The sequence below is a fragment of the Schistocerca gregaria genome, chromosome 10 (assembly GCF_023897955.1).
Source record: "Schistocerca gregaria isolate iqSchGreg1 chromosome 10, iqSchGreg1.2, whole genome shotgun sequence".
Classification (NCBI taxonomy): Eukaryota; Metazoa; Arthropoda; class Insecta; order Orthoptera; family Acrididae; genus Schistocerca; species Schistocerca gregaria.
Window position 1 is genome coordinate 221,891,418 of NC_064929.1, and position 24,708 is coordinate 221,916,125.

At 43.1% G+C, this 24,708-nt stretch overlaps 1 protein-coding gene across 9 annotated transcripts in view; it reads left to right on the forward strand.

Annotated features, from left to right (window-relative positions):
* Positions 1–24,708, forward strand: part of LOC126293551 (programmed cell death 6-interacting protein) — a 139,630-nt gene that overhangs the window by 53,599 nt on the left and 61,323 nt on the right. For all 9 annotated transcript variants that reach the window (XM_049986825.1, XM_049986821.1, XM_049986817.1 and 6 more), the window contains exons 8-10: positions 2,317–2,440; positions 18,099–18,285; positions 21,283–21,444. In XM_049986825.1, coding sequence (XP_049842782.1) covers positions 2,317–2,440; positions 18,099–18,285; positions 21,283–21,444 — 473 coding nt within the window. The remainder of the gene's footprint in view (positions 1–2,316; positions 2,441–18,098; positions 18,286–21,282; positions 21,445–24,708) is intronic.

The following is a 24,708-nucleotide window of genomic DNA, read 5'->3' on the forward strand; positions in this document are numbered from 1 at the left end:
GAGGATGAAATGGGAAATGAAGAGTTTGACAGAGCACTGAAAGAGCTAAGTTGAGAAAAGGCCCCGGGAGTAGACAACATTCCAATAGAACTACTGACAGCCTTGGGAGAGCCAGCCCTGACAAAAACATACCATCTGGTGAGCAAGATGTATGAGACAGGTGAAATACCCTCAGATTTCAAGAAAAATATAATAATTCCAATCCCAAAGAAAGCAGGTGTTGACAGATGGGAAAATTACCGAACTATCAGTCTAATAAGTCACAGCTGCAAAATACTAACACGAATTCTTTACAGACGAATGGAAAAACTAGTAGAAGCCAACCTCGGGGAAGATCAGTTTGGATTCCGTAGAAATACTGGAACACGTGAGGCAATACTGACCTTACGACTTATCTTAGAAGAAAGATTAAGGAAAGGCAAACCTACGTTTCTAGCATTTGTAGACTTGGTGAAAGCTTTTGACAATGTTGACTGGAATACTCTCTTTCAAATTCTAAAGGTGGCAGGGGTAAAATAGAGGGAGCGACAGGCTATTTACAATTTGTACAGAAACCGGATGGCAGTTATAAGAGTTGAGGGACATGAAAGGGAAGGAGTTGTTGGGAAGGGAGTGAGACAGGGTTGTAGCCTGTCCCCAATGTTAGTCCATCTGTATATTGAGCAAGCAGTAAAGGAAACAAAATAAAAAGTCCATGGAGAACAAATAAAAACTTTGAGGTTCGCCGATGAGATTGTAATTCTGTCAGAGACAGCAAAGGACTTGGAAGAGCAGTTGAACGCAGTGGATAGTGTCTTGAAAGGAGGGTATAAGATGAACATCAACAAAAGCAAAACAAGGAAAATGGAATGTAGTCGAATTAAGTCAGGTGATGCTGAGGGAATTAGATTAGAAAATGAGACACTTCAGTTAGTAAAGGAGTTTTGCTGTTTGGGGAGCAAAATAACTGTTGATGGTCGAAGTAGATAGGATATAAAATGTAGACTGGCAATGGCAAGGAAAGTGTTTCTGAAGAAGAGGAATTTGTTAACATAGTGTATAGATTTAAGTGTCAGGAAGTCATTTCTGAAAGTATTTGTATGGAGTGTAACCATGTATGGAAGTGAAACATGGACGATAAACAGTTTGGACAAGAAGAGAACAGAGGCTTTCGAAATGTGGTGCTACAGAAGAATGCCGAAGATTAGATGGGTTGATCGCATAACTAATGAGGAGCTATTGAATAGAATTGGGGAGAAGAGTAGTTTGTGGCACAACTTGACAAGAAGGGACCGGTTGGTAGGACATTTTCTGAGGCATCAAGGATCACCAATTTAGTTTTGGAGGGCAGCGTGGAGGGTAAAAATCGTAGAGGGAGACCAAGCAATGAATACACTAAGCAGATTCAGAAGAATGTAGGTTGCAGTAGGTACTGGGAGATAAAGAAGTTTGCTCAGGATAGAGCAGTATTGAGAGCTGCATCCAATCAGTCTCTGGACTGAAGAAAACAACAACAACAACAGGAAGAATGAAAGTGATGGCAGTTGGTCAGGTGACTGACTGCTCACCAGTGGTGAGATATAAATTCTGTGCTCTAGCCACCGCCTCCAAAATTACCAATCACAGGAAACCACTGTGCAATACATATTCTGACTTCGTGTATACAAAATAAAAAAAATGATTAAGTTTCATGATGAAAGCGTAATGCACAAGTGTACTTGCGATTTTATGAATGGTGTTCTCAAAAACAATTGTAACTTCTTATTTTGGGGTTTACAAGTTATCTTCATATGCCTGTATTAAATGTCATTCATCAAAGGACTTTTACATTGATAAAAATACAATTTTTGAGAACATAAGTTGCACAAAAGGATGTGAATGGTTTAAAGTTATTTCCATCAACTATTTGTACGTGTGAGAAAGTAGAATCATGTCGGGCACAGTGCAGTGGAGGCTGAGATGTACGGTTAGCACACAGTATGCAGGCTCCCTTCTCACGGTTAATTTACTTACATTCCACTGCTCGAATTAGTATGTCTAGTTTCAAGTTATTTTTATCTAAAAAAATCCCTGAAATAGCATGTTTAGTCAGTTATGCTGTTTGTGATAAATGCAGTCTCTTCATATTAAGGAACTAGGAATAGAGTAGAGTGTCAATTGGCCATTCATTCTTCTCCTGCTTTATATTGCCACACCTCTAACTGTCCCAAATAACCCCAATAATGAATTGTGTAACTTACAAGCTAAATACGTGTACTTTATAAGCTTAATGGTTACGGGTGTTTGTATATGGCATAAAATCCTAAATGAAACCAATGTATCGGTTTCGGTTTGCAGACTTGTTTGCCGAATTGGTGCCCATCGCCGTTCACCAGGCGCTGGCTGCGTATGATGTCAGGAAGGCCGAAATCGTCAACTCCGAAGTGACGAAGCTGCGGGAGTCGACACAGTTCCTCAACAGGTAGGCCCGGGGCGAGTGAGTGCCCGCTTCATAAATGTGTGTCTGCACGTTGAAGTGAGCAGGCCAATGTCAGTATTGTATCTCAGCCATCGGACACCCAGTTTCAGTCGGAGTGTCACAGCTGAGGTGTGCTAGCTTGAAGCTCGTGGCAATCTCTCTCTCTCTCTCTCTCTCTCTCTCTCTCTCTCTCTCTCTCTCTCTCTCTCTCTCTCTCTCTCTGAGTAAGTTAGTAGTTAATTGCAAAAATTAATCCGGTCTTTTTCCTTGTAATTTTGAGCGTTCTAGAAACTAAAGCCATGAGGTGTGCACTTTTGGTCACTCAAACTAACCAAAACAAGTCTGAGTTATATAGCTTCTTTGTGTGTGTGGGGGGGGGGGGGGGGGGGGGGGGCGGGAGGAATGTCTCACCTTACATTTTAACTACAACTTTGACTGTAATTCTTCTGCTAATTATTGTTTGTAAATCAAATCTGAGCAGGTAAATGTCTCTCTTTGTGATTCTGTAATGAATTAAAGAGACCCTGTTTTTCAGTGTAAGCAACAGCATCAAGAAATAAGGAAGCTGATGGAAGAAGAGGTTGTGCATCATACTGGGATAACAGTTCACAGTAGACATTTTGATGCCTACATACTTATACGTATATGTTCTTGTTTTTGTACCAATAAAATTTCCCACTTTTACTTGTAACATGTAGACTAGTTAATACCCAGCCTATTGTTGTTGCAGATCTAGAATATAGTGGTGTTTTCAGTTGAACACAGAAAGCTTTTTGTATAAAAGTTTACAGAATTTGGTCAGAAAATGAGATATTCTTGTTTCTCTGGCAGCATAGTTGAGTGTGTAAAGCAGCGAAAATAAATCAAAATATTGCTCAACAAAGAAACTGGTGGTGGTGGTGGTGGTGGTGGTGGTGGTGGTGGTGGTGGTGGCGGCAGCAGCTTGTGTGCACTGCTCGGTACAATTTTTGCTGTCAACATTTATTTTTTATTGTATTGTGAAAGAGAGCACTGACTAAACAAAAATGTAATACCTGTTTGCAGGTGACATTCATGACTTTGCATGCAGTAAATCAGTGACTCCAAATAAATAGCCTCTACAAAGAATGTGACAGAAAAACACAATAACATGTCCCAACAGTGCCTATCACACACTGTTATCCTAAATGAGGACTTCTCATCATTCCTTTTGTGAGATCCAAACAAAAAAATATTTGCCTAAACTGGGATCAGTATCACATTAACACACCTCTGAAAATGCTGGAAATTGTGTGATATGTCCATTAAGTAATTTGTATGTTCCTGACGATAAACTAGTTGCGTACAAGATATGTTCGGTACGCAGGTATTTGTTGTTAGTTTGTCACAAAAAAACTTTTCATGTACTGAAGGCTCTCTGAACTGTGTAGGAACTAGTGACTAATATCTGCTAATTATGTGCAAAATCTTTCTCTAATAATGTAACAAGTAACACTGAACATTACACAGCCTTCAGACTTTCGCAGTTCTCCAGTCCACTACATTTCCAGCGAAGAGGCAAATTCGAGCTTATCCAGAGATTATTTGTGAGTGGAAGGGGGAGAGATTTGCATAGTACCAATTCAGATATAGGTCTAGGTGTGATCTCTCATTATTGTGGTCCCAGGAGGAATAGAAAGGAATTATTCTTCAATTTGAAGGACGTTTGGCCCAATCGCCGTCATGATACTGTATTAGTGATGTTAAAATCTGAACACATTAAAACTGACAAGTATTTTAAGAACAAACTTCCATCTCCAGACACTGCATCACAAGGGTCAGAATATCTCAGATCGGCACGTAGAAAATAAGTACTGCGGTCACACCGCAACGTACCATCTCCGACAGGGGCAAGATTGGAGGAGACTGCTCCGTGCCCGAGCGTAGCACGAGCGGCCGACTCCTAGCGGCAGACCTCGACTGTGTCGCCGTTAGCTCGTAGGTGGACCGTTTTGGCAGCAGAATGCAGATGATGCACCTCTGTGGCTGTGCGACTGTGAACGGTCAGATTGTGGATGTACGCGTACAGTGTAGGTGGCGTAGCCCAAAAATTTTACTTACTTTTTTGAATAGATGTTTGCTCTTATTCATCGAGATATTCCGAGTCTTGCGATCGAGTGTGTCCGAAGATGGAAGCTTGTTCTTCACAGATGTGTTTGATGTGACCAGGTTTTAATGTGATTAACATTATTAATATAGTTCAGTGAAATTATTCTTTGAAATTGTTAAATAACAGCTGAGACCTTACTTCCGTGAAGCTACGGACAGAATTAAAGAAGTTACTTCCCTTATGTTTTGTTACATGTAAAGACAGCATTTTGAAAGTGCAGAGTTCAAATGGATGTCAGAATAAAAAAATGTCTGGCTGGTGACGTACAGTCTGAAAATATTCAGTACAGTAGCATCCTTTCATTTCAGGATTTGTATATTTTTGTCACATCACCAGAATTACTCTATTATTTCGAGTACAGAAATTAAAAAAAATTTGGAGTAAATAGGCATTGACCACTGTAGGGTTAGGATAATATGTATAATGGGGTAGTGGCAGCCACTTGCCTATAAAGCAGGCTGATGTGTGGCGCATAAACACGAGTGACAAAAGGCTGTTTACTAGCTTTTGAGCTCTGGCTCTTTCGGTTGTAGAAAGTACACACAAATACAGGATAACAGCAGCTCGATAGCTAGTGAACGCGGTTCTCTCTCGTCTGTGGTTGTGCACCACACATTTAACTCTATAGGTGAGTAGTTGCGTTTTCCTTATTTTATGCATTGTTCCATCTGGGAATTTCCGTTGTTCTTATACTGTTAGGATAGGTATTTCTTCACAACAACATAGAACCTTTTAGCACCTCCCTTAAGATGTGCACTTAGTTCATCTTAGTAATTAATTACTTACTAGGCATACTTGAATGAAAATGAGGCGATTTTTACAAGAGTTCCAATGAATTTGCACCTTCCTGAAAATTTTATGCTTTAGCGCTGTGCGAGTGCGCGTGCGTGTGTGCGCGCACTTCCCCTGCTAAGGCACTTGTGTTAGGTTGTCAGATTTTGGTGAAAATCATTGAACCATCATTCGTACTGAACTACTAACAAAAGTAAACACTCTTGGTGAACATAGACATGGTGGTTAAGTGTACCCTTAGTGTTAGTGTGTAAGGTTTCTGGCTTGTAAGCAAATAAGCAACAATATACGTAAATTGAAGGTGGAGGAGAGGAGAAGGGAGAGGAAAGGGGAAGGGACGGCATTACCGATGTCAGCTGCATCGGCACATAAAGCGGAATTGGCGGCGACGAGTGAAAATGTGTACTGCACCGGGATTCGAACCTGAGACCTCGTGCTTACTAGGCAGGTGCATTTACCACTGTGCCTCCCGGCGCACAGTATTACCGCAGCTGCGCAGACTGTCTCGGCGGGCCTCGCGGCCGACCCACATTCCCACCGAGTGACACCTCTCTGCAGTCCCTGTCCGTTTCCTACACGCTCGATACTCTGATATACACACAGGAGCTCGGGCATACTTGTGCCTCCGCACCGAAGGAGGTGGATTGTCGTCCGTAGAGGCTAATCTGTTTTACGGATGCGCGATATCTGTTCTTATCTATATATCTGTCGTTATTTGACGCGTCTGGTGTAGGTCTTCAGAAAATGATTTAGAGCTAGATGCCGTTGTGCTGATGGAAGGGTGTTTAATTTTTAAATAACTGTCCTGCTGTTTTCACGATTTATTGAAGTTTACCTGTGCACTAGCCTGTCACCAACGCACGACTTCTGCACTGTACTAATTCTGTAATACTATATCTTTCACAGACCCATGTGAATTGTCGGAACATTCTCGGAACGGTGTTAAAAGTTAAGCGTAATGAAAAAATCAGAGTTCATGGGGCTACAGGGGGAGGCAATGTTTGAAAGTGCGTGGCAGATTGAAATTTTGTGGCACGTCAGGTCCCAAACCCGGAACCTGGCGTTTTACGGGTGAGCTCTTACCGCCTCGAGACGCATCCTCGCAGTTCCCAGTCTGCCAGTACTTCTCCTACCCTCCGGACTGAACACGCGCGTCCTTCAGTGTTTTTAGAGAGTCTGGCACTACTGGCAGAAAGGACATTGTGGAGAGGTGACTTAATAACAGTCTGCGGTGTAAGTACGAGTTGGGGATTATACGAATCCGGTAAGCTGTCTATCTTATAACGACACAAGTATTCGAAGGAGGGAGCAATCTTTTTCTGTGTAAATAGCCCAGTCCTGATTTAAAGGGGAGTAGTGATAGTTATGTATTACGTTTGGGGTTTTCCTTTCCTCTTGCCATTTTCCTGTTTCATTACTCGTGTTTGGATTCTGAACACTAATTTGCTACACACAGTATCCAGATGAGTGACATGCCAGTCAAGCCCCCTCCTGAAGCTACACCTGTGTTGGCAGACAGGCAGATCTGGTAAGGGAAACAAATTTGTAAAATGAAAAGAATTTGGGAAGCTGCCAGATGTGCTGCACGTCACGGTGAGTAAATTAACGTGGTAAACAGAAAAACGGATTAAGTTGTTAAATATTTCTCCGGCGACTTGTGAAACCTGTTACTCGGGTACCACTAAACACCAACTTCAGCAAAGTGAGCATAGCCTGCCACAGTAAAACTCCTTAATCATCCTATACTGAAGCCATTGGAACTATGCAGTTGACTTATACATTTCAGGTCGGAAGTGTGACAGTTTGACGAGTGACAAGTGAGAAGTTGGAGGCACCGTGCGTGTAGCACGAACTGGTTCTGGCGCAGCAGTCACTTCCGGTCGTGACGTCGTAGCTCCCGCGTCGCCGGCAATTTTTGATACGTGCGTCGTGTTCGATTTTTACCGTGTAACGGTGTCATTCTGTGCCTTACAAAATTGTGATACGTGAAAAATGCCACAGGAAAGAGTTCGTTCTACTAGTAACAATCCTTTGCGTCGAGATGAGCCTCCGAGCAGCTGGGCACTCGAGTTACTACAGAGAACTCGAGAGTTTTAGCAGCGGGAGTAAGAATACGTAACTATTTTCCGACTGTCGTCAATTCCTGCAGATAGAGTAGTGGAATGCATTTCAAAAAATCTCAGAATTAATTCGCCGTCAGTAGTAAGTAGCGGATTGTTACTGGAAAAGTTGAGAGATGTAGGCACACGCTTAAGGATTCGGAAATGTCCAGATTAGATCATGTATTTTTAACAATGCCCGGAAAGAAGGAAAAGCAGCCTCACCTTGTCACCATCTTAGATTCTTTCCAGGCTGATGCAATTCACACCAGTATTTGTGGTAACTACGGCAGGAAAGAGTATACTACAGTAGTAAAGTTGCTAGTGTTGTTAGAAGAAAGTGAACTTTTCAGGGGTGGGAAATATCACTAAATATTGTGCCAAAAACTGTGAGTTTCTATTACAGACCCCCAGGCGGACACAAAGGCCCGTTAAAAAAGGCACGTATTGTAATAGCTCGAAGCATATTTTTGCATAAAAGTTTGTGTGACGGCATTCGTTCCGTAATACGGCTAGATGAAATGTGGGTTAATGCCAAGGAATCTGTCAGTAAATACTAGACGGATAACACCCCGAGCAGTTGTGGCTGTCAGCCGGCTGGGAGAGGAGTGAGATTGTGGTCTGTGAAGTTTCCTCCATTGGTTTGTTCCAGATGAACTTATAGTTTTTGGTCCCAAAAGACAGGCGACAGCCATCGAGATGTGAACCACACGTGATTTGTCAAGTGGTTCAGGAATTTTTTAAAAACTGTTTTCTGTCCTTACAACAGTCGTAATGGACAGTGCTCCATATCATTCACAAATACCGAACAGAGCCCTGACTACAAACAACTGCTGAGGAGGTACGGTGCAGTGGTTAAAAGCACAAAATACTGCTGCAGATATTAGCACGACAGAGCTTCTGTTACATTCGCTCGTTAGAGAAAATAAAACCTGTACGACCTACACACGAAATAGACGAAATCGCCATGGAGCAGCATTGTATTGTAATAAGGTTACCGCCGTATAACTGCCATTTTGATGACATTGAATTAGTGCAGACTATACGACCTACACACGTAATAGACGAAATCGCCATGGAGCAGCATTGTACTGTAATAAGGTTACCGCCATATAACTGCCATTTTGATGACATTGAATTAGTGCAGACTATCGTGGAAGTATCTGTAAGGAGCAATAACAAGTCCTTTACAACAACAGAGGTGGAAAGGCTGTCACGTGAGTCTCTAGAGACTGAGTATGCAGCCTCGTTGAGAGAAAAAGTCGAGTATGTCGAACAACGTAGACAGTACCCCTGAAGAACTAATAAATTGTCTCGGTGGTGACAACAGTGAAGATGTTTCTGGTGCCGATTCCGATAACAGTTATAGTGAGGCATGCGATGGAATTTTGACACTGTCACTGTACATTGGCGAGTGAAAAGCTACGAATATTGGATATTGATTGCAACACTGTCATAATAAAACATAGTTAGAAGTTATAATTTCGGTTATTATTTATTTTGTAAACTACATATCGTATTGTTTTCGAGATATTGATGATCGTCAAATGCCTATTTCTTGTATTTCTTGGCTCTGTTATCAAAAGTGTGTGCTTTGTTATACTTATATCTACAGTATTGTGTGGTTATTTATTTGCTGTCTTTGGTAACAACTCCAAAACGAATTCTCTGCTTACTAGCTTACATTTACGAGATGGAACGGATCGTCTGCTAGGAGTATAGAGGCTGCTGTTGCAGTGTAGCCAACCTAACTTGAGACAGTGTGAATTGTCAAGTGCAGTGTTCCGCTCGCAAAGTTATACTGTGACTTGTGACTCTTTCTCGAATCTCACGTAATGACACTACAGCACACGGGAAACCTAATCACTCGATTAACAGAATAGTAGGAGAGAACTGTCGAGCTGTATTCGAAATAAATCTTACCGAATCCTTTAAATGTCGTAACTATTAATCTGCATTCCAGAAAGTATACGTTGCCATCAGTATCGATAGAAAATCACATTATTATGTTGCCCAGCTGGTGGTACCTCCAGCCAATCGAAAGCAGTGACAGCCTCAGAAAAAGTTAGCAGATAAGTGGATGAAAATGCTGAAAAGAATGCACAATAACAACAAAACTGTCCAAAACCTCATCCTAATCACTTGTTTCTAACAAATGAATAAAATTGATTATGTATGCAGAGTTAATTTACTATAGGGTGTGTGTGTGTGTGTGTGTGTGTGTGTGTGTGTGTGTGTGTGTGTGTGTAAATGTCTTGCACTTGATGTACAATGTGCTACATATGACGAAATATATTACTAATACAATACACAAACAATGAAATTGTCTTTACAAAATTAAAATTCTCTCTTTAAATAAATTTCAGACCCCCCGGCATTTAGGAATCTCTCGACCTTCAACCTTGGCTTAGCATTACACGTGTATCCGTCATTCTGTCGAGGTCTTTTACAACTTGTAGAAATTAAGTGAACAGAGTAATAGTCGACAACGTAGAAAATGACAGATTGCTACTTACCGTAAAGAAGACACATTAAGGAGCAGGCAAGCACAATTGACACACTTACATAAAGTGTGTCTTTTAATTGTCATAAAGTGTCTTTTAATTGTGCAACTTAATGGGCCTTCTTTACGGTAAGTAGCAATCTGTCTTTTCCTATACTGCTGATATTCCTGCTTGGAGTTCCAGAATAATAGTCGGTATTATTTGTTACCTGCGCTGAAATAATGAGTACATTTCAGCTAATTTATAATACATTCCTCTATGCTGTATTTTCTGTAGACATTTATCATTATTCTTAAGCATTAGTGGTAGAAGAAAAATGCAATCAAATATCTGTTCAAGGTATGAGGTTTGTATTAGATTTTTCATTTCTATTTTTTTTTTAACTTTTTTTTCCTGTAGCCAAATGGTTAGCATCTTTACAATGTGAAGTGTGTGCTGCTGTAATAAGTTTACTATGGTGTGTCTTAGGTCCACTAGAATGATATTGTTCTTTGGATTTGTGGAAAAAGAAAGTGTGTGTGGTTGGTTTAACATTACACAAGTCTGCCATTCTGGAGTTCCATCATTAAATGGTTCGAATGTGTAGCGTGTAAAGCATACAGCTGTACTGTTCATGCAAAAATATTGCAGTCGATAAATGAGAATACGTACGTTTCTACACGAAACTGAAAGTAGTAGATTGTGTGAAAATAGGGCTGTGTTCAGAAGAGATAAGTAATTCTTAAATTATGCAGGTTATTTGGAGCCCAGAAACTGTTCATTTCACAAGGAAGTGACAAGTCACATAGCGCTATGCACATACCTTCGAGGTATAAGTTCAGTACGGAAAACATTATGTAAAGTCGTGTAAAAAAAACTGAGGTGTAAATTAAAAAGAAACACTGTTAAATGGAAAAGGGCTTCAAATAAGTTTGCGAAATCAAATGTAGCTATCCTCTCTTCTCCTGTACTGGGTCGACCGTACACGAACCATTTTCAGATTTTTGCTGTGAAAGTGCCCTTCTCAGTTGCTCTGTTACCAGTCGGGCAGAGTACAGGATTTCTCCAGACTGGAAGCCACAGGTCCAGTGTTGCGTCACTGCATTTGCTGTCTACTGCCTCAGCAGTTTAGGCTGCAGATAGTTCTGTATCAAATATATCCCGATACCCGTCTCGAATATTGCTAATTTGTTGTACACAGTTGAATATAATTGTATAGTGCAGAAATCCAATAAAACAGAAAAATTAAATGTGTTATACCTAGTATTTTCCGTAATGAAACACCTCCCATAATACAGACAGAGAAGTATAGCAAAACAAAATTGTTATATATTTTTCCATTGTAAATTGAAATTCAACATGTGACACAGTTTTGTTTTTCCACAAACTCTGCATTTTTGAACTTGATGTTTTTTAAAAACAAATTTGGCTACACAATCTGAAAAAAGCTATATTACACAAGTTCTCACCATTAAATTCACTTGCTCACTGTCTCATAACACAGCTGAAAAATTAATTTGGTCAGTGTGTACATGTGGTAAGCTAGGGCCTTTAAAACCAGAGCCAGAGCAGCACACACGGAGAGTGCTCATGAGCTGCCAAACACAAAGCACTGGAGCTGAACAGACCGACAGGCAGGCAGATTTCTATCGTTTGGAGCTTTTGGGCAGCTTCTTGGCCAAGAGAAAGGAGCAGATAAAAAAAATGGAGATGCATTGCTAATAGAAAGAAAAAGAATTTGGTAAAATCCAAATGTACAAAAGATACAGTATATGAAAGACTCAAATCCTGGCTTGTTACGAACTGCAGTTAAGATAATAAAAGTTGACTGATAAAATAGCACACTTGCGTATCAGTGAAATGCAATAAGACAAGAAAATATGAGTAACACATTGACAGAGAAAAAAACATATACACCAAAAAGAAAATGTTCCTGTCCCTGAACTAGGCACTCTCTACACAGATTCAGATTGTCACCTCATTGAAGAAATGGAAATAAGGGAAGGAAACTTCTTAAGAATAAGATACTAAATTTAGAGGGCTTTAGAGGCAAAAAAATAACAAACCAGGAACACCGACAAAAGAGGGGAGAAAGACAATACTCGAAGGAAACGGAGTACTGGAAAAATAAACCTACTGGGGTGCTAGTAAACAAAAACTGTATCGATTCTCGCACTTCTGCGTACTGACGAACGCGAGTAAAGGTCCGAGGCTCGTTTTATCGGCATCTCTCGAAGAAATACAAAAACGACTAAACATTTACTAGCTGTGAGGCACCGCATGCCCAAAATGTAGGCTCCTGAGTGAGTGTGTACCCAATAGGAGTGGCAGAGTCCTCGAGAACTGCCGAGATGCTGCCTCCCTGAAACTGACCCCAGGCCAGTCTTGAGGAGGGGGGGAGGGCGAGGGGGGAGTTACATAAACACTCTCCCTTCTCTCCCTGAAAAGTGCTACTCCAGTGATTTTAAACTATCTTGCCTGCTGCGTAGCTTATGCTTTGCAAGCCACTTATCAGCAGCTGTTTTGACTGCTCCTAAAGCAGTGATAATTATATCTGAGCAGTTGACCTCTAAGAGCCACGACACTCGGCAGGAGAACTACCGCGATGATAAGAGGAACTAATTTGTCTTTTACGTTTTGTCTGCCAGCTCCCGCCTGTCGTAATGCGGAGCGAATGTGCCCGTCTGTGAAGGGTTTATCTGTCTGTTGAACAATTGACAATTACTCGTGGGCTGTTAGAAAACAGTGCACGTGTAACTGTACAACTTGCAGACACCTTTTTAAGTATCTCAATTTGTTACTCGCTCTCGCTTCTTATACATTTACTCATTGATGGATTTTGCTGCTGACAAAAAAATAGTGTTTCAAGTGAACTGTGATTTGCACGATCACAGTAAAAAGCAAAAAAATAATTTACACACAGACATTGTGTGCTCGTCTAGGACTCTGAATATGCTGTCACAACACAATAGTTGACGAGATCCCGTCTGACGTGAACCGAGAAATTGGGAATCTGTAACGAGCCGAAAGAAAGTGAAAAGAATACCTTAAGAGTTGTCCTTTCTACAAGTTATACAAACATCTAGATTCAAGGATTAGAACTTCAATTAGCTGTATGGTAAATATTAACGTATGGTAAACACGGCTCGATGGAGGTGTAGGAAAACATTTTCTCGCATAATCGAGTGAGTATTGAGGTTTTGAAAGCAGATAAGTGGGAGCCTTTAGTGTAACAGAGAAGACAGCAGCTTCCTGCAAAGCAGTGGCCGTCTTTGTAATTTGCCCAATCGGGTGTAGCTGTCGTAAGCGCAGACAGCATTAAATGGTACAGTAACAGTTTACTGTCAGTACACTGTTCAGATGTAGTTGCTGCGGTTTCCTCGTCTAATATCGGCGTGTACCTCTACTAGTTCCACACGCCCCCAGACGTCATTCTTCTCGACGGAACCTGTGAAATGCGGAGGTCGGACGAATGCAACGTAGGGGCGGGTGAACCGTTCCGTTGCTCCTTCTGATAACAGAAAAAGGTCTTTTCTTTTAATACAGGCCTTATGGCCGATGCTGCACCTGAGTGGCCAAACTCGTGTCCCCGAGAGTGCACATTTCTGTTAATTTTACAGAGACTCGTCTCCGTCAGTCGAGACTGCAACAGTCAGCACAGCTGTGTCAGTGCAACCACCTGACGTCACAAATGTGGCATCTTGAGCCACTGAGCGCGCTACATATTTGGTGTACGATAGCTCGTTATTTGTGTTTTGTCGAGGTATTCTTGCTCCGTCGATCTGCACTGCAGTCTGCTTGCACTAACTAAATTTTCCACCAATAGCCGAGTTGTATACTCCGTACCGTTACCCTGCCGCATGTACTGCCCTCCTGATGCCTCTGTATCTACTGTTTGGCGGCGTGACCCCTCCCGGTGGCCGCCCCAAGAGTAGGTCGTAGAATCGCCACGGACTAAGTCGTACCCCTCGAGGTGCGGAGCAGGTATCACCCACATTCGAGTGTACTTCTGTCGCCCTCGTTCTGTCTGTTTGGATGGTAATGCAAAATATGTGTCTTCAAATTTGTGCCACAATGCACATCAAGAGACTGAGCAGTGAACCGCATCTGTTTCGTCCACTGTTGCAATGAGTGCTAGTACCTCACTGTCCGTCAGGTTTTCCTGTCCCATTTCGTCATATCTCACAGTAACTACTGTAGCAGACGCAACACTAAGTTTTTGCGGTCTGTATGTATTACGGGACCGGTGCCGTTCCGCATGTCGTCAACGTGTGTGGTGCGGGTGTGGTGAGAGTGCACTCGACTTAGAGCGCGGCTGCTCTGCCCTTCGGGAATTTAGTGTACCGTCTTTGGTAATTGACGTGAGGGTGCGACTCGAATGTGCGCGTGCCCTCGCTTCCTTCACGTCCGCTTTTCTTCCTGCTGTCTGCAGCCTTATTGCGCCACAGTCTGTGTTGTACTGTTCTTTCCGTAACGGTGCAACAGTATTTTTGCTTACTTTCGAAGCTGTCGCAGCCCTCTTTACATCCCGAGTAACAGGAAATGACTCGTATTTCTCCTTTCTCAGGGTAGTCACTTGTCGAACTTACGAATTTACGTGCCAGGCTGTGAAGCGTGCTTTTCTTCCTCTGTTTCGCTTCTCGTGTCGGGCTCGCATCACTAGTCAGACTGGACACTGTTTCAAATGAAAGAGAAGTGAATAAATGCTAGAAACACTGAAAGAAAAACAAATTGTGAACTAAACTTACAGGTAAATGGAACAAAATGACAGCTCACTCGAGAAATATTACAGTTGTCGGTGAGTTTGTCACATGTGCACTCGGTTTGCAATTCGGTCGCTGTCCGCCTTTCGTGTCGCTCGGCAACAAAATGACCCTGCCAAACTGACAGTATCTGAGACTCACCTCCCAAACTGTAATTATGTACGTGTATCAGCCATTAGTTCCAAAAACTAAGCGCTAGAAAGTACAGGCTGTGTAATATATACTTGACTAGTTGTTTTTCTCATTTCCCCCCCCCCCCCCCACCCCCCCCACCCACACCTACACCGCCGCCACCCTCTACATTTCTCCTCATACTTTTCTCATATTATTGTGTTATTAATATTTTTATTTATGTATTTTCCAATGACACATTTTCGCTACATGTATAGCCATCGTCAATTTACACCTACGAGTCTGTAACTTCAACCTTTGACTCGCAGGATGTTGCCTCGGCTGACGGTAGATCCCGTACGGCATACAACGGAGAACACGGGGGCGTCGACAGTCTGTCTCCTTCACAGACAAAGACCTACGTGACAATTTGCATTTTTAACACAAGCAGTAGTGACGATAATGTTTCGTCACCTACAGCCGTTCCATTTGATGCGAAAATGCCTAAACCCCACTGAGCAGTTGTTAGGCTGGATTTATTTTTTACGTTTATATTGGGACCGTATCAGATATTATCCCGACTCCTCTAGGCTCGCATTCCCAGTACCTGATCCCGACACGAGGATTTAATAATTAGTATTGATATTCTATGGTAACAGGTTTAGTGGAGACCCGTTCGTGTTGACGTCACTATCTGGCGCACGTAGCCCAGACGGCCAGGCACGTACGTGTCAGCCGACTCCAGGTGCAGTCTCCAGCAACTGCTGGGAATTTGGCCGATTCGTCTGGAGTTGTAATACTAGACTCCAGAGAGAGGGGCTCCAGGCCAGTGGGCGACTTCAGAGCTGCCGGTAAACATACGTGCACCTGCTTTCATTGCTGGCTGACGGGACAGAGGCACATGACCTCGTTCCGTGGCATTATTTTTCTTCCTGTGTCGTATCAGTGTAGAATGGCATCCTGTTGCGTATAATTCTTCAGATATGTTTTCTATCTTTTCACGTCTCCAATGCACTCAATTCTCATACTGACAATGTAGGAAAAGACAGATTGTTAGTTGCTGTACAGTAGACACGTCGAGTTGCAGACAGGCACAGTTAAGACGCTCACATACAGCTTGCGGCCACAGCCTTCATCAGTAAAACACACACACACACACACACACACACACACACACACACACACACACACACACACAAAGCACACCTCAGGCACAAGTGACTACCAAGTCTAACTTCTCCGACCTGAGATGCCACAGTTGGCAATTGTGTGTGTGGGTGTTTTACTGACGAAGGCTGTGGTCAAGGTTATATGTGAGTGTCTTATAACTCTGTCTGCAACTTGACATGTCTTCTTCACAGTAAGTAGCAGTCTATCTGTGCAGACACTGTCGATATTCGTACCTGGAGTTTCCGTTATTTGATTAGTTCTCGTACTACATTTACATAATCACAGTTCTTTCCTCTTTGTAGCAATATATACATATTGTCCTATAATTTTGGATGCATCCTTAACCATGAAACAATTCTCTAGGGTGGCCTAAAGCTGTGAATCTGCGATGGACTTTATTATTGTTATATTGAGGGTCTAATACTGATACCACAACTTTGTGTACATTCTCTGTCTCAAATTGTGGTATGAATGAGCACACCTTATGGCAATAGGCCATAAACACAAGCATCCTATATGCTTTCCCGAAGTCCTGTACCAAATCCTCAATATTTGGCTTGTAATACCACAATTCTTCCAGAACTATAATAGCAGCAACTCCAGTAATCCTGTTACCGTAGAACATATGAACAGGATGGCTGCACTACACTCTCCCGTGACCAGTGTCTCACCTTGTTGTCGTAAAGTTCCTCCCCTCTAGTTGATGGACTTGTATTCAGGAGAAAATTCATTTAAAGTTTTCCATGGTGTGCTTAAAGCTGCAGCCTTTACCCTTCCCCCTTGTTGTGCAATTTTCTCTCCCTCACACACACAAAGGCTGTCTCAATTGGGGATCGTCACATACAGTATTCTTTTCAAATCTGACCTCTGATTACAAATGTCAGCTTGGCAGTTCGGTACATAAGATTATTATTACATTTTGAATATGTTAATTTGTTTGCTTCAGTCACTCACCACTTTGTCGTCTGTGGCACTCACTCTGGGGTCGTCGCACTTTCCCGACCTGTGATGACAATGCGTGTAGCTCGCACAGACACTTGCTAAGTTTATGCTATCACTGCTATACTTTGCAGGCACCCGTCGCCCGTCGAAATGACTTGCCACTGCAAAAATACGTAATAAATCCACTCGACAGTTGTACTCTCTCGAATTGTTACGTGTCTTACGGTTTGTGACCGCCATTTAGGGGAACACTATAACGGTTCACACCCCCAGGGTCAGTGGGAGAAAACACAATGAACTCTGAAAGAATTGATTACTTTTTTTCATCACTAAGATACAAAATGGAGGCCACTTACCTCTGCTGATAAATTATATATATATACATCTCGCTTAACAGAGGTGATTAATTATAGCTATTACTCTTCCGATAAACTCCCAGGCAAGAAAAACAATTAACTATTGTAAAACGAGCAACTGTATCTGTGAGGTGTCACAGAGCATATCCTCTCAATATGTTTTGCCTCCACAGCAAGCACAATGGTCGGTCTATGTTGTGTGCTATACGAACCCTAGTTGGTTGTGGCACTCACTCACCTCACACTAAGTAAAAAGTAGCAAGAAAAATCAAATCTCTGTGGAAGGAAACATTAAATATGTAAGAAAATAGTCAAACATTATCTGAGATTGCAGCAGAGGCAGGAATGTGAAACTAATATCGACAGTTTCGTGACATTACAGTACATCACTTCACACTCCTTGCATAAATTTTCAATTCCACAATTTCTTGTGTGTATGTCTGTCAGTCCTCTGCCTGTCCAGCTGTTAAGTTTCTCACAGAGAACGAATCTCTAAGGAGCGAGCGCAGATTACGGCCCACGTTGCCGACACTGGACGGCGAATGTCACAAGATTTTTGTCAGTGCCGTTTACATTATACGCCAAGGCCGAAACTCCGAAATACTCGAACAGGGTAAAATACTTCCTTTTCACGGGCACGTACCGGAGAACCTCGCCGGGGGCTACAATACCGTTCTGCGTGTCCGAATGCTCATTCCGTAGATATTCTGTCTCCACAAACGTTCCTGCAAAAGCGGGCACATGCTCTCTGCACGCTGTTCGGTGTCTGCAGAGAGGTGTTTCTGGCGAGTCCCCTAATGCAATTATTGCCCCGCAGTGTCCTGGCTTCCATGAACCTGCCGGCGGCTCTGGAGGATGCGGAAGGCAGCGGGGGAGATGCCCTGCCGCAGTCGGTGCGGGAGAAGGCGGCGGCGGTGCGCGCGGCGGGCGGCCTGCGCCACATCGAGGAGCTCATCGCGGAGCTGCCCGCCCTGCTCGGCCGCAACTCCGAGGTGCTCGACGAGGTGGGTCTCGGGCGGCGCCGTTGCCTCTTTCGAGCAGTGCGTGATGGGTGAACCCGAACCCGAACTCCGCCGGAGCTTCGGGGGAGGGGGGGGGGGGGGGGGGGGGGGCTTTGTGAGGTTTCATGTCGGTAAGTTCTGAATACTGTGGTATGAGAGAGCCACGGTCTCCGGTGGTCCACTACAGAATAGTAATGTTCTTAAGATTTATTTGGTTTGTAACCCAATTACCTTTGTTTCTGTGGAAATAACTCCAGTGAAAAAACCTGCAATATACAATCGTCAAAATGTATAACACTAAACACAGTAATCCAATAATCCTCCAACAGATGCAAAAGAATGACGCTTTGCCGTCATGGGCACAGTGTCTATTGTGTTCAGTGAACCCCCTCACGAGGTCTGTATTGGACAACTCTTCACTGGTAACCATGTCTGTGCTGTAGTGTACCACTGTTAATGTAGAACTGACACTATCAGAAAAGTGAGACCTAGACAGAACAGAGCAGTACTGAATACGAGCTTTTAGGCAAAGAGTAAAGTCGTCATTACTGTTATTGACGACAAGTTCTGTGAGTGAATAGAATGAGTTTGTTTTCAAATAAAATACGCAGTATGTGCAGTTGACATTTGCTATCTCTTAAAGAAGTTCAGTGTATTACAGTTACAGAGAGAAGTGGAGGGGAAGACTCAAATGCCACACAATACAGTCAATTGACGGTGTGCTTCCGAGTTGTCCTTTCCGTTTTATGCACGCTCTTTAGGCAACTGACCCAGTCGTCATCTCGATATGCCACAACTTTCGCCACTGTATGTGAGAGTTTGACTCACGACATGATCTACGCCTTTCGGTTGCTCTTTTGTTTTTCAAAGTTGAATGCAAATTCTGTGTTTTTGCATCTCTGGTGGACGTGACGGCTGATTGGCATTTAATAAATTGAGTACCGAGCGCTGGGTGTCATTTAAATTGGAGCCGCAGTCTCTGTTAGGTTTCGTGACATTTTTATTTCGATAGACTCCTTGTGCCATTCCTTAAACTTGGCATTTGCACCACGGTACCTGTCTCGTCGTATCTCATTCCGGCATCGTACTCGAGCCAGTGCTCGGGGACAGCTGATTGGTTCAGCTGTTTGTCGGCTTCTCTTCCTAGGCCTGTTTTAATCTGTTTCTTAGGCATTCTCAATGTTGACTGAATCGCCTGTTCGGCTTAAAGATCTGAGAAATCGTTGCTTTGGAATGCTATTTGTAGGTGCCATAATTCTTGGGTGAGGCTCTCTCTGTCTGACTGTCTGAAAGTGTTCTATCTCCATGCACCCGAGTCTTCATTACCTAATTTCTTCGTCACAGGTAGTGACGGTGCGAGATGTGGAGATACAGGTTAGTGTGCGTAGGTTTTTTATATACATTTTGACCTATGGATCTGTCTATTTTTCTCTTAACCGCCACACGGAGGAAAAGTAGTCGGCTCTATTTCTCGAATCCCGTCGTGAATTTTATATTGCCACAGGCGGAGTTTCGATGTTCTGGGAACTCTGTGTTCTTGAGAATGTGGCACATCTTTGTGGGGAAGACTGTTGGAACAGTCGAGAAGAGGTGTAAAGAAAGTCAGTGACACATCGGACTAAAACGACTGAGCAGATAAGCTGTTGCTGAAACTGCCTTGAATATTATCATGAAATAAAGTAGGGAGAGACGAGTATTGTGGTGCAAATGCCAAACTGCTATGATGGTCCAGTTACAGTCTACAAAATAGAGCTGTCACAAAACCTAATGAACAGGAATGGCAGTTACATTTTAAATAACACTTGTCGTTTGGAACTCAGTTCATTAAAACCTCGCCAGCCACCAGGTTCGGTCAGAATACGGTGAGACAATTTGCCTTTTACAGAATACTGACGTGAGACCTGACAAATGGGAGCATCGAAGGCTGCAGCGTACGTCGGGAATCGAACTCGACTGTGAATACCGGCACCGGACCGACAGTAGTTAGGTCTGCTCAGTGGGTACACGTAATGGCACCCAGAGAGATGGCTGGTCCGGTTGTCGAAAAACCCTCTATAAAATGGGAAAGACAATTCGGTGTAATGGCCAGAAGTACGCTGTCACATTTAGAAAACATGAGAAAGACCACAACACGATCTCTCTGTAATGAGGTCCCTTACAGCAAAATTCTTGGGAAACATTCCTGAAAAACTCAGAGTTTGTTGGTGTAGTTCGGGTTCACCCTGTGTTCTCTAAGAACTTAATTAGGTCAAAAAACAGCAGCTGCGCAGTGAGAGATCCTCTCCTCTACCAATAAGAGGAGTCTCAGGGTGAGACCTCACCTTCTGGAGTACGAGAGACGGTGCAAAATTATAAGAGTTTGCCACCAGTGGCACGCTTGAGAAATTTGTTCGATTATTTAAATTCAAAAGCAGCCTTAGCATTGCTGATTTTGTTTTTTCCAGGTAGAGATGGATGAGAGTGGAATAACATTTTAGTAGAGGGCTGGCAGTTTGTTTACTAAATTAGCTACACGTTTCGTAAGTACACTATCTAACTGACATTGTTGTGACAGTCGACTGTGTAGCCTTGTGTTCTGTGCCTTTTCAGCAGAAAGTAAATGAGGTGTAAAATGAGCTAATATGACAAACCATTGTATGAAATGATTGATTTGTATACTGAATGGCTATCATTAAGAAACTATTCATTGAAAAACTAAATATCCTATTTGAAATTGGTGGACTGTAAATTAAACATTTGAGTTGCATTTTTCACACTTTTGCATCAGATATGCGAACATTAAAGAGGTGGATTCTTCCATTCTCAGAAATGAAATATTAGAGTTCGTTGAAGTAGGCAGAGTGTCCACAGCTATCCTGTCCAGGTAAGATTCGATTGCCCCCACCACTCGTGATTAACAGTGTCGGGTGTGATTTTGGTAATCTTTGTCACCGAGGCAGCGTGAATCGGAAGAGTCCTCACTGTCGCACAGCCTATTGCTCTCTCTTTCGTGTACTACAGGCAGAGCGGATGCTGCGTGAGGAGCAGGAGTCAGACGACCAGCTGCGGAAGCAGTTCGGCCAGCAGTGGACGCGTCTGCCCAGTGAGCGCCTCACGGAGACCTTCAAGGCGAACCTCGCAAAGTACCGCGAGATCCTCTCCAACGCTAAGAACGCCGACAAGGTGAGGAGTACTGTGTCATTTTTCTGGAACTGGATGTGAGTTACCAAACGAGCGCTGGCAGGTCGATAGACACACAAACGTACACGCAAAGTCGTCAACGTCAAGGAAAGTGGCATGGGATTTGGAGTAGGACCAGGTGAATCTGATGGAACCTCTATCTGTCCGATGGCCAGCTTCACACGTCCGTCCACATCAAACCCACCAACAAGCAACAACCTCAAACGGTCTCTTCCCTACAGCCTAGGTCTTCGTGGCAAACGAATCTGCTCCAGTCCGGAATCCCTGAACCATTACACCAACCACCTGAAAACCGCTTTCGCATCCCACAACTGTCCTCCCGACCTGGTACAGAAGCAATTAACCAGAGCCACTTCCTCATCCCCTCAAACTCAGAACCTCCCACAGAAGAACCCCAAAAGTGCCCCACTTGTGACAGGATACTTTCTGGGACTGGATCAGACTCTGAATGTGGCTCTCCAGCAAGGATACGACTTCCTCAAATACTGCCCCGAAATGAGATCCATCCTTCACGAAATCCTCCCGACTCCACCAAGAGTGTCTTTCCGCCGTCCACCTAACCTTCGTAACCTCTTAATTCATCCCTACGAAATCCCCAAATAACCTTCCCTACCCTCTGGCTCCTACCCTTGTAACTGCCCCCGGTGTAAAACCTGTCCTATGCACCCTCCCACCACCACCTACTCCAGTCCTGTAACCTGGAAGGTGTACACGGTCCAAGGCAGAGCCACGTGTGAAAGCACCCACGTGATTTACCAACTGACCTGCCTACACTGTGAAGCTTTCTATATGGGAATGACCAGGAACAAACTGTCCATTCGCATGAATGGACACAGGCAGACAGTGTTTGTCGTTAATCAGGATCACCCTGTGGCTAAACATGCCTCGGTGCACAGCCAGCACATCTTGGCACAGTGTTACACCGTCCGGGTTATCTGGATACTTCCCACTAACACCAACCTGTCAGAACTCCGGAGATGGGAACTTGCCCTTCAGTACATCCTCTCTTCTCGTTATCCGCCAGGCCTCAACCTCTGCTAATTTCAATTTGCCGCCGCTCGTACCTCACCTGTCTTTCAACAACATCTTTGCCTTTGTACTTCCACCTTGACTGTCATCTCTGCCCAAACTCTTTGCCTTTACAAATGTCTGCTTGTGTGTGTGTGTGTGTGTGTGTGTGTGTGTGTGTGTGTGTGTGCGCGTGAGTGTACACCTGTCCTTTATTTTTCCCCCTAAGGTAAGTCTTTCCGCTCCCGGAATTGGAATGACTCCTTACCCTCTCCCTTAAAACCCACATCCTTTCGTCTTTCCCTCTCCTCCCCTCTTTCCTGAAGAAGCAGCCGTTAGTTGCGAAAGCTTGAATTTTGTGTGTATGTTTGTGTTTGTTTGTTTGTGTGTCTATCGACCTGCCAGTGCTCTTGTTTGGTAAGTCACATCATCATTGTTTTTAGATATATTTTCCCATGTGGAGTGTTTCCATGTATATTCTGTAACAGATTGGCACCTACCGTTCACAGATATTGCCCCGTACTTTATTTTCGAGACTTTTAACACTGTGGGAGTTACACTTTGGACACTGCAAGTGTCCCACCAGATTTCACGTAGACCGCTGCCCGGTGGTGAGTGCCGGCGAGCAGTTGCCGGTGTCTTGCTGGTAGTCACTATTCGCCACCGGCAAAAGTTGAGCAGTTACCTTCTCAAAACTTTTCTGAACCAGCAAGGGACCTGAGCACCTCGTTGTGTGGTTATTATCCCTTTATCCGTTATTGTTAAGACACTTTATCCTGTGAGTGGAATTCCTGTCTTATTAACTGATATCCACAGCAGTCGGAGTGAAAAACGCGTGGAATATTTTCAGTATTTTCGCAACAGTCACATTTGTGTAATACGTGAGGGTTTTTAACAGTTTTGTTGTTGTGACTCACCAAAGCCTTACTTCTGTTCCAGTCTGTTAATGCCATTTCATTTGATGGGTAGAATTAAGTACAATTTGAAGTGTCACAATGTATGAAAGGGAGTGTGTGCACACGCTAACACTGTGTGCATTCTGGACGTACAATTGCTCGTGCTACTTCGCTCCGCCCCCTTCCTCTGTGATTGATTTTCACTCTTTACTGTCAATTTTCTTCTCGTATTCCTCTGTAAGGGAGGCATGGAGGCAGCACAAAAATTCCATTAGAATGTGCCAATGTCGGCTGGAAAAATGTGAACTTTTTAAGAAAAATTACAAAAATTTAGCATTTTCTGGATTCTTTTACCTCATCATAATTATTGGATCTCACACGTTGGAGCCGTACATACTGAATTTAACTGCTGGCTCGTATCAGGAGTTCACACTCGATGTATCGTGAGTGAGATATAAGCTGTCGGAGAATAGCATTGAAATTAATGCAAAAACATCAAAATCTGTAAGCAGAACACCAAAACTGATGTTGAGATAAAGCCCTTTTTTTTTTATTTTTCCCCCACCAAACTGAGAGACTTTGTCTCTGCCCCTGCTTTAGTGTGTGTCTCATTCTTTTCAATTACTTCTCATTTTCTGCTTCCTCAAGAAAGACGAGGTTTAGGAGTTGTCGAATTGAAATTTTATTTGTAACGATGGTTTTATTTTAAATTTCGTATTGTGTTCAACACAAAGTTTGGAATCAATTTCATCAATTTGATAAGTCTCGACAGTTGAAATGAGAAATTTGTCTTCGGTTTTCTTACATTGAGGCTCATAAATTGTTGGCAGAGCGAAGTGCGACCTCTGTTTAGTATCTCCTATTACTTGAAGCGCAGTCGTGCACAGAAACGGTTCAAAACTCTTAAAGGTCTAAACTGCAGAGCAAGAAATGCAGTCTTTACACTAGCTATAATTGCTGAAACTGAATTACCGTAACGAAATGTCCCTTCTAGGGCTCCATTGTGCATACATCTTCAGCACTTACGGTGTTTTTAATATCTTGTGTCCCATGTGGTTTTATTCACTGAACCCTCTGGCTTCCTCCCCTGCTTTTAACAGGCTGGACCCCTGATGCGCTGTTCTTAAGTGTTTGAGATAATATCATCACATGAACACACTCTTTCTCAATTTCACTAGACCAAAAATCAGAAACTTTCCACCACCATTTGCTGTGTCGTTGTATTATTCTCGTTCCCAAAAGTGTGTTTCCTCCCTCTCTCACCACCCCCCCCCCCCCCCCCCCCCCCTCTGTACCCCTTCACTCGTCATGTTAAACACATCCAAGTCTGTCATTACTATCT